This window comes from Paramisgurnus dabryanus, chromosome 13 (assembly GCF_030506205.2).
Source record: "Paramisgurnus dabryanus chromosome 13, PD_genome_1.1, whole genome shotgun sequence".
In the NCBI taxonomy this organism is placed as follows: Eukaryota; Metazoa; Chordata; class Actinopteri; order Cypriniformes; family Cobitidae; genus Paramisgurnus; species Paramisgurnus dabryanus.
The window spans coordinates 10,189,732-10,200,885 of record NC_133349.1 but is presented as its reverse complement, the minus strand read 5'-3'; the positions used below and the strand labels follow the sequence as shown (position 1 = coordinate 10,200,885).

Sequence of the window (11,154 nt, the reverse complement as noted above, 5' to 3'; positions counted from 1 at the left end):
TATATTAGTTCAATGCTCTGTACATGTGCTCAGAATTGTACTAAATTAAAAAAACACAATTATGATGGGTTACAGAAATGGAAATATGTGCATTATGCAATACTAATACCATGTATTTTATAATTTCTTTTAATCTGTTTCACAGTACAATACACTTTTATATAAGTATGCCTCTGCTGTTTTTTTTTTTCTAAAATGTATTTTCTTTAATGCTGCTGTGCAGCAATGTAAAATTGTGAACAGTGCCACAGATAAATTGGAATTGAATTACTAAACATTTTCCCGTTTTATAATATTATATTATATTAAAGTCAAACTTTGGTTAAAACATAAGTAGACCATATAATAAAATAAGCAAGCCTGGAAAGTAATGAAATCCACGGATTTGTGTTTGGTTTTGGTCTTTGCCCTTCTTTGACCCTTTGTACAGCGTTAACCCTCGGCGTCATAACTATCCTCCAATCAGCGCAAAGGGAGGCGGAGCTTTAAAAACATGTCGTCTGTATCGGAGCTCTACGATGTCACTTGGGAAGGTAAATAACTTTGTTTTTCTTAACAACACGTATGAATTGTTTTAGTATATCTATGTATTTAAGTTTCATAATCCAATTGATTTATTTATTAAACGTACTGTGACTTTAACCTCTTAGCTGTTACGCTTTTCATTCAGCATAGCAACCCAAGTAGCTTGTTAGCTTATGATGCTAACGTTACAGGCTAGTAATATAATCTGTTTAATGAAACAACAGTGCGATTTTATCCTAATTTAAGATTCTCACAAAAACACGAGATGCATAGTGCAATGATAACTCATTTCGAAAACAGCTGTGACTATTTTTTAGCATTGCTAACAGTGTTTATGTACCAACGATAATCGAGTTATTTAATTAAAGATTATTCCGTTTATGTAAGTCTGATCATGTATGTTATTACACACGTATAAACCATGTAACAAAAGACTTTGCTTATGATCAACTCTTGTTTTTGATTCTTCATAAATCTCCCAAACAAGTTTTATTCATTGATACTCATAATGATAACCATGGTCCCTGATATGATATTTGATATGATTATATGTAGTTTATTTTATGTGCCTCTACATATAATCTAAATCTAAAGACCTGTACAGTAAGTAGCAAACCAAACCATTACAAAATCTAGGTTTTACTATAGTAATAGTATATGTCACATACATTTGTATAATTTTGTATACGTAAATGTCACATAAACTATTATGCTATCATATCAATTAGGAAAATCAAAGTCATTATTTTGATGGAATAAGTACTTACGAATTGTGTTTTGCTTCTGGTTTTATTTTGTACCACAATTTGTTTTATAGAAATCATACATTTACTAGGGTTATAAAAAGCCATACATGGCATGTACTTGTACCCACTACAAATAGTTGTTTAAAAATGGGGACTGTAGGCACTATGCACAGCTTCTGGTATCTTTTGTAATTAGTAACATAACAACTTTTGTAACATAAGCTGTGACTATATAATATTTGTGGGTATACTGTAGGGCTGGGCAAAAAAAATCCATTTTTCGATTAACCGTTTTTTTTTTACGTGGTCAATTCAAAATCGATTCTCAAAGGCCACAAATTGATTTTTTTTTTAATGAAATAACCTGATCCTGTTTGATCAAGGAATGCGACTGTTCTGACTTATTTCAGCATACAATTGTTATCCTGCATCAAAATTGTATTGTATTTACTATTTAACATAATTGTATGCATTTGAAAATTAGACATGGGTTCTGTTGTAATGTACCTAAAATAAGAGTTTAATATACAGGTTTGTATAATTTCTTTTTATTAATTACCCACTTGTAAACTTATGTTCACTGTTCTTTTTTATTAATATAGTATTTGTATTAAATCTATATTCATTGAGTCGAATCGAGAATCGAGCATAAAAAGCGATCCGAGTATCAGAATCGAAAGGAAAATCGTTTTGATAGCTTGCGAATTGAAATCGAATCGATCTGGAACATCTGAATCGATACCCAGCCCTAGTATACTGTGTGTGTCTAATAATTATGTATATATAAATGCACACACATGCATGTATAAGTTTAAGAAAAAAAATCAATTTATATAATAAATATTTGTACTTAATAGAATAATATATGACAACGACAATTTATTTATATAGCACAATTAATTACAACTTTCGTCTACCAATGTGCCTTCCATTAGGTCATTAAAAACAGAAAAACACACAACAAACAAACAGAAAAATTATAAAATCTTAAATAAAATTAAATAAATTATCCCACCAGCCATACGCTTTTGAAAATAAAAATGTCTTTAGCCTGGACTTAGAAATATTAAAAGACTGGGGGCAGCAATACAGAAAGCACAATCATCCCTGCACTGAAGACTCAACTTAGGGGTAAGCAATAGATCCTGGTTGGAAAACCGAAGGTATCTAGTGGGTTGGGATTTATTCAGGGATTTATAAACGAGGGGCAAAATGTTAAAATCCACCCTAAAACAAACAGGCAACCAGTGTAGTGAATGTAAAATATATTAATATATTATAAATATTAAGGTTAGAATCATGTAAATATAAACGTGTGTGTGTGTGTGTATATACCCAAATATATTATGTAAACAAAAACTTGTATTCTGCAAACGATTAGTCGCGAATAACCTTTAGGCAGCCCAAGTATTTAGTAACCCTAACTGTATTTAACATATATTTTGACTCCATTATCATCAGTATGCATATGTCATTGTTAAGGTGTTGAATCCTTTTATCTGATTTATTTATGTCTGATTTTTTCTGATTTTATAGGGAAATTCGAGTTTAGAGTCATAATGGATGACTGAGTCAAATAGCATTTCATTCTCATTGTTCAATTAATTGCTAAATCAAAGCACAAAAACAAATAAGAGGTTTCAGTGGCTAATGAGTTTCTTTATTACATTTCAGATATGCGTGACAAACTCCGTAAGTGGAGAGAAGAGAATTACAGGAACAGTGAGCAGATTGTGGAAGTTGGTGAGGAGCTGATTAGTGAGCATGCATCGAAACTGGGAGATGACAGTAAGTACAATTAGTCTCACCCAAACAAAACACAAAGTCTCCATCATTGTCTTATTTACATTGCACTTAATGTTGATGACTTGCTCTTTTCAAAAGGAAACCGACACAGGAGACAGTTCCAAAATGAATATGATTGATAGACCATTATTGTGAGCGGTATTATATTCATTATATACTATATAATAGGCCAATGACCTTGCGGTAAGAGCAAGGATATGTTCAAGCAGGCGATGCTAATTCTTACATAGATTTTCATTTCATTCAATAATGTTCCTGTACGTCATGAGTTTGAGACATAAGGAAGCCACTTACTGCAAATGTATACCTTGAATGCACTTGAATATCTTGAGTTGCTTTGGATGAAAACATCTGCCAAATGCATAGTGATGGCCATAAGCGTCATACCCAGTCAAACGGAGTTCGCTCTCGATTAAAACGCAGGAGTCGTCTGTCTGAATCAGACTTAATCACTCAGAGGACTCACTACCTCACCGAACGGATGACTCACTTGAAATGACGCATAAAACCTTGGGTACTGAGGTTTGACCTTGTGTTTAGAAGTTTGTTACAGTCAGCCGAAAGCAAGTGCACTTTAAGTACACTCTTAGAAAAAAGGGTGCAAAAGTTACCACTGGGCGGTACCTTTACTTAAAAGGTGCATGTTCGTACCTCAAAGGTACATATTGGTGCATATCCAAAATAGTATATAATAGGACCTTTTTAAAAGGTACCGTCCCAGTGACAACTTATGGACCTTTTTTCTGAGAGTGTACTGTATGTTCAACCTGAATACACAATAGCAATAAATGTATGTTTCTGCATCAGTTGCTTTCCATCAGTTAAATAAGTTATTTAAAGGGGACGTTTCACAAGACTTTTTAACTCTTTCACCGCCAGCGTTTTTAAAAAAAATTGCCAGCCAGCGCCAGCGTTTTTCATGATTTTCACCAAAGTTTAATGCCTTCCAGAAAATGTTCTTCTTTAAATATATAAACATACAATATACCAAATGAAAGAACAGACCCTCTGCTTTCAAACAAAATAAACCGTTTCATCCTACCTTTAGTGGTTCTTTTGCAATCAGCTTTTGAATATGGGTTGGTTTTTGCAAAAACACCATATTTTGAGCAAAAAGCAGAGATAATTCCATTTTTGTGACGGACTTTTCATAGAGATCTCATTCAGAGCGATCTTTAAAACAGACACGGACATGCACTAGCTTGCCATAGGGCAATACTGCGGGTTTAAAAAGTTGCGGAAGGGCGCCACCTGGTGGATAATAGCGGTATTGCGGAAAGACGGAAAATCTCGTCATTGGCGGGGAAGCTTTTTCTCTTAATTGACGAGATATCTCGTCAATGGCGGGGAAAGAGTTAAGGTGGAAAATAAATCTTTGGTATCCCCAGTGTGAAGTTTTAGCTCAAAATACCAGATAATTTATTATAACATGTTAAAATTGCCACTTTTAAAATGCAAATGAGCTGATCTCTGCACTAAATGGCAGTGCCGTAATTGGATAGTGCAGATTATGGGGCGGTATTATCCCCTTCTGACATCACAAGGGGAGCCAAATTTCAATTACCTATTTTTTCCACATGCTTGCTGAGAATGGTTTACCAAAACAAAGTTACTGGGTTGATCTTTTTCACATTTTCTAGGTTGAAAGAAGCACTGGGGACCCAATTATAGCACTTAAACATGAAAAAAGTCTTTATGATATGTCACCTTTAACTAAATGTGTAAATATTAATGAAGATATTGTAACAATTGCCTTCATGATTGGACTGAACTTCAAGTAATAATTATAATGCAAATTCATATTTTATATTTTTTAAGACTCTGTTGTGTACTGTCTGACCTTATAAATATGACAACTGCAGTGGCTAAAAGAAAAACATTTTTACTTTCTCTGGTCTTGATTTCTCTTTAAAGGTTCAATTGCAAAAATACTGGAAAATATGGGATTATACAGAAAAATCTTAGATGGTTTAATATTTATTTGCTTTGGTCAGTTATGTTATCTGTTTCTAAGCTAGACAAGCAGGTGAAGTCTTGCAGTCATGTTATCAAACATAGTCATTAGTCACTAAAGCCAGCTAAAATCATTATCTAAGAGGTGATCCTTGATACTGGCTTTAAAACTCACTTCTCTAGAAAACAATTTTGGTTTAGCAATTGTAGAAATTGAGCTCTTTTCTGCTCAAATATTTTTTTGCATTCATCTGTATTGTTATTTTAAAACCACGTGAGATCTCAAATAACCATTATTAAATGTATTTTTGCCATTTTGTTAGAGAAGATCACCACTGTTTGAGGAATCTTTGCAAACAACAATGAAAAAGCCAAGTCGCGAGCTGCCAAATGGCCCTCAGAAATAAATTTTCTGTGATGCATGTACTGACATTCGAAAACGAAAAAATAATGATGGCTTTTGTGGCTTTAGGAAATGTTTAAAATTTGCTAGATGGTTCTGTTATCTAATCAAGGAAGTTGAGTGAACATTTAGGGATTGGTTTTCTCATCACTGAAATGTCAGAATGTGGTGAAATTTGGTATTGCGCCTTGACTTCAAGGAAAAGCACTTGCTGTGTGATGACTAGTTGCATTTTATTGATTCACGGTGGATTTTATTGATTCGTTATGTAGTCTTGTCGGCTGCTTTTTGTTGTTGTCTGTATGATTCATACTGCCTTTAAAGAGTGGGGTAAACACTTTACACAGCTTGGTTTTATGGAAACCAGCTCTTAAATTGGCTGTGAAACAAGATGGTAATTATCAAAGCAAGACTTGGAATCATAAAACCAGCAAAAAAGCTCCAGGCGTTTGTTTGTTCTGGCATATCAGTTCTGCAGAATTTTACTGTTGTTTTTCAATTAACACTTTTGAAATCATTCAGCCGATTGACTTGAGCATGCTTGTCAAAACACAGTTGTCTGTTATGGAGCATTAACTCCATTAATTGGATTTATTAACCAAGCCCACAAATCTGTAGTTATGATGAAAATAAAACGGCAAGTGGCACTTGCTCTGTTCAAGTTTTGTATTATATGTTGTAAGATTTTTAATTTCCTGTCAGGTGCAGTTGAATTATATTTAGAGTTAATGTAGAGATGAGTTAACAGAGTTACAATGCATTTGTAAATCGTGTTTTAATTTTTTTAATTTTAAGGAAAGGCGGTGTAGATTAACCTCTCTCATTCAAAAAGATTTTTATTGAGATTTAAGTTTTATTTAAATTTTTATGTAGGTGCTACTATTGCAACCACCAAAAAACAAGTAGCTAAATTAGATATCCACTGTTCTTATTCACTGCGATAATTCAGACTTATCTCTGCAGATACCAATGCCGATACCAAATAGTTTGGTGGTTATGTTAACTTGCATTAACAAAATTCTGAAGATTAAATTTTCTGAATGTTATTCATTCATATAATGACCATTTAATATTGAACATTTAACTAGTGATGTGTTTTTTCATTTTCTATATAACCCTTAAAAGTTTGTAAACACTGCAACGTATCCGGGTGGGCGGGGATTAGCTGGAGGCAAAAAGAGGCGCGGACGCAATGTTGACAAGCGTTATTATTAAACATGGATGCAGAAGAAGGTTCGGAACTGTCCGAATATGTACAGCCCATGATTCTTCAGGACCATGACAGCTATTTTTGTAAATTAACTAAAATGATTTTAACCAGGTTAAACATATGAATTACTTTCGGGTGGTTTGGGTAATTTTGTCAAGGTTTACTGTCTAATGTAACCTATCGCTGGGCTAACTATGATAAGCAATGTGGATTATTTTAAGAGACCATTCAAAGGAGGACACACACATCTATCGCTGTATGTTTGTTTAACATTTAAGCTAGCTAGTCCTACATGAAAAAATACTGTAGTATCTTTAGTATTTACTATAGTAAACTGTAGTAAACTGAAGTAAAGTATAGTATATGATAGTATTTACTTACTACACATACCATAGTAAACTGATAAACTGTAGTAAGTACCATAGTATACTTTAGTTCTTACTATAGTAAACTATAGTGCATTGTAGTATACTATAGGATATTATAGTATTTACTAGATAAATTTTACATTTCCTATAGTAAGTTTACCTATAGTATTTTTATACAGTTTACTTTATTATAGAATGGTTCAAAAATACTATAGTATTTGCTAGAGTAATTTACTTCATTTCCTATGGTTAAATTACTATAAATTACTGTAGTACATTTAATACAGTTTACTGTAGTACATTTACTATAGTATGGTTTAAAAACACGACAGTATTTACTAGAGTAATTTTACTACATTTTCTATGGTAATAAAATATACTATAGTATTTTTTCATTTGGGGTGCGCTGAAGTTTGGAGACTTTTTACCTAAAAACAGAAACTTGCTGATTTGTACTAGATAAAACCAACACACCAGTACATGCATAAATTATTTTACCTGATATGAAGTGTGCACTGCAAACACGAGCATTATTTATGATCGTCTCCGTCTAGACTGTACACCATATTGCATTCAAACACAATTGTCTTCTTGATTTCTGTGAAGGAATGTCTGCCGGGATCCGGTAAAACTTTAGTTTTGAACCAAAAGTGCTGTTCCTGCTATTCTGGCAGCCAAAAACACAAGAAGACAATATTTTAAAGTCAAAACCTCAAACTTTTAGCCGCCTGCTGTGAGTTCCTACTTATGTTTTGCCTTCAGCTAGAGTGGTGCCGTCTTAGTGACGTAGGCGATTAAGGGGTCTATACACACAGAGCTAAAATTCATTGCATTTTCCATTGACAGGATATATCGGCCATGACTGTAGGCTCTTTTTAAACTATCGATAGTGTGGAAAAACTGCTTTTATTGTCCGATACTGATTATTGGCCAACATATCAGTGCATCTTTAATATATATATATATATATATATAGATAGATAGATAGATAGATAGATAGATAGATAGATAGATAGATAGATAGATAGATAGATAGATAGATAGATAGATAGATAGATAGATATAGATATTTAGATATATAGATATAGATTAAAGATATATATATATAGATAGATAGATAGATAGATAGATAGATAGATAGATAGATAGATAGATAGATAGATAGATAGATAGATAGATAGATAGATATAGATTAAAGATATATATATATATATATCAACTCGCTGTAAGGCGTTAAAGTTTTATATACCAGTGCGCAGATCATGCAGGCGCGCACACAGTAACCAAAGTGCAGGGAATATAAAACGGACAGATTTACATGGATAAACCGAACAACCGCAATTCACATGCGCGTATTGGACCATGAGGGTCGAACCAAACAGTTCAATATTATATTGAAAACTGTGGCATCCTAGCCTGGTTAGCCAGACCTACATCAAGATGTAAGGTCTGGCAACTCTTCACACAAACGGCTCAATGCAAGGGGCGGGATATAAGGTTGTCCCTCAAAATGCCTCTGCACGCAATAGGATATACTATGACCAATCAGAGCAACGCAAACTTTTACCGTAACCAGTTGGCAAAACTCCAAACACATCTTTCTTGCTTAAAAAGGACTTCAGTAGGGTTATTTGCTCTTCTCTCAAAGAAAAACATAAGTCTAAGTCCTCCAGAGTCGCGGCCAAAGCCGCTTCAAAAGAAAGCTGTTCGCCAGCAGCAGCAGCCATTCTTTGTTTTCAAGTAGGAACCGTCGCAGCTCTGTCGTCATCATGTTAAGCCCGCCCCACAGACGCTACACACGATGTGATTGGCCTGACCAAATTTTGGTTTTTGGAGCTGTTAAGTGTATTGTGAGTGCCTAGACTAAACCCTGGCAGCAAATATATTTTGCGGCCACTAGGGTGCGTCTAGATTTCTAGGCTAGTGGCATCCCTAATATACACAATGCTCTACCAACTGAGCTACAGGAACACCCAGGCCCGGAGTGATCTTTAAGAAAAACTAGAAAATGTGACTTACATTAAATTTCAAGTTGTACATTTGATCAGTATGTGTATTTCCTGGTATTGGAACTAGAGGTCTTCACGGGTCCACTTAGATCCGAAAACCCGAGGTCCGACCCGAGACACGATCGGGTTCGGGTCTAAAAGTTTCACATGTGCCTCGGACACGGGTCGGGCACAATAATAGCGGCATCGGGTCTCGGGTAATTTAAAAATGAATGTGTTTTTTCTGAACGGACCCGAGAAGACCCGAACTCTCTCGCCTGTGTGCGTCAATGTCCTTTTCAAACCTCTCATCTGTTTGCCAAGAGCGCTTGCGGCATTGTGTGGTTGTCGGAAAGTTCATTTTCGTTGAGACAAACATGTCAGTCAATTATAAATTTAAATTTTAGCGGTTACGTTGGTGTCGTCGTCAGATAACAAAGTAAAACGAATGGAGCAGCTCGCCAAATTGGTTGCAAGACCACCGGAGTTTCTTTCTGTCTGACTGCTGTGCGTGGGTCTGCAGAATGCACACACGTCAGTGCCGTTTACATTCGGTTCCAGTCGGGTAAAAACATTTTTTTCACTAGTTCGGGTCGGACTCGGGTCTAATTTTCTCGGGTTTGTCTCGGGTCGGGTCTTTCTTTAAAAATTTTTTATTTATGCACATCGGGTTCGGGTATGAAGTGATTCGGGTCATTTTGGGTCGGGTACATTTCTTTGGACCCGAGAAGACCTCTAATTGGAACCCACGACTTTTTACACTGCTAACACAATGATTTACCAGTTAAGCTACAGAAACACCTGAGGGTGGTATTTACCTGAGATTTGACTTGCATTGAGTAATCTTTAAAAAAAAGAAGAAGAAATGTTACAGCCAGATGTACATGAATATATTTATACCTGTTTAACAGATTAACCCCAAAAATATGCATGTATTTATTACTGTTGTTCTGTAGCCTCTTCTGTCCTATTACTCGTGAATCAGTGCATGGCTGTTTAATTTTAGCATGGCATAACAAATAGAGGGTTAAAACCGCTCACCCTTTGCTGTGTTTTATTGAACCGTTACATGAAACTGATGAGCATTCTAAGATTTTCTTGTCAAAAATCAGCGTCTTAGTTTTGTTTGGCATCATAGTGTGATATTCTTGACCGTTTCCATAAGAGCTGCCAGCTCGCCCACACCCAGAGATTATGAAGATAAACTCCCTTGCTGATGGATGTTGAAGATTGTCTTTTCCAATTACACAGAAAGAAAATGTCACAGTTTGCTTAAAGCGTCCACATGGGCTAGATGTTAATTCATCATCCTTGCTAAACTTACCTACTAATATGGTATCGTTTTTAATGCTTGTCTCCTGTACCCAGTTTGGATAATTTACGAGCAAGTGATGATCGCTGCGCTGGACTGCAGTCGTGATGATTTGGCTGAGGTAAGTTATTTTTAACACTTAAGTGACTTTCTCTTTCCTGCTCTCTCGCTCACCTGCACAACATTAGCTTTCACAGGATACGCTAGTTTGTCACCCCGCTCGCCAAATTTGAAATTATTTTACCCTTCAGAAACACATCATTATGGAGAAACAGCTTTGCTAAAGGTCAGGGGCGCGGTGAAAAATAGCAGAGGTACTGTGTGGTGTCAGCTATAGAAAAGACATTAGATAGACCCTCCTTGTTGACTTCAGATGCTTACAGTAGTCACTTTCTGAGGTTCTAACCAGCGGCTAGGAAAACAGCGGGAAAAAGCGTCTGTGAGCATAATGGGTCATTCGGGTTAAGCCACAGAGCAAACTTTCCATCCGAACCAGAAAAACATTGGAATTGACAGTAACCATTCCTCACCAAGTCATGACTGTGTGAAAAAAGTTCGTTTCGAAAGGAAAGAGCTGGTAAAAGTAGCATCCTGCCTCTGTCTTTTATAGTAGCCAATGTGGAATTGCGGGATCCCGCTGGGCAGCGTTCTAAATTCTCACCCGTGTCACTTGCAATTTTTCACATCTTCCCTCACTGCTGTATGGCCGGCCTGTTTATCATGGCACCCACGGACAGGAAAGTTACTGTTTCACTTTATGGTCAGCAGAAACCTTCTCTATAATATTGTCTTGTCAGACTAGTCACATCACACATTTTAGTATATGTCTTTAAAGTTTTAAAT

The 11,154-nt window shown here is 35.5% G+C and overlaps 1 protein-coding gene across 1 annotated transcript in view; it reads left to right on the top strand.

Moving 5' to 3' along the window:
- Positions 1–433: 433 nt before the first annotated feature.
- The window catches only part of emc2 (ER membrane protein complex subunit 2), a 34,085-nt gene continuing 23,364 nt past the window's right edge, over positions 434–11,154 (top strand). The window contains exons 1-3 of the mRNA XM_065298536.2: positions 434–533; positions 2,946–3,059; positions 10,368–10,432. Coding sequence (XP_065154608.1) covers positions 494–533; positions 2,946–3,059; positions 10,368–10,432 — 219 coding nt within the window. The 5' untranslated portion in view covers positions 434–493. The remainder of the gene's footprint in view (positions 534–2,945; positions 3,060–10,367; positions 10,433–11,154) is intronic.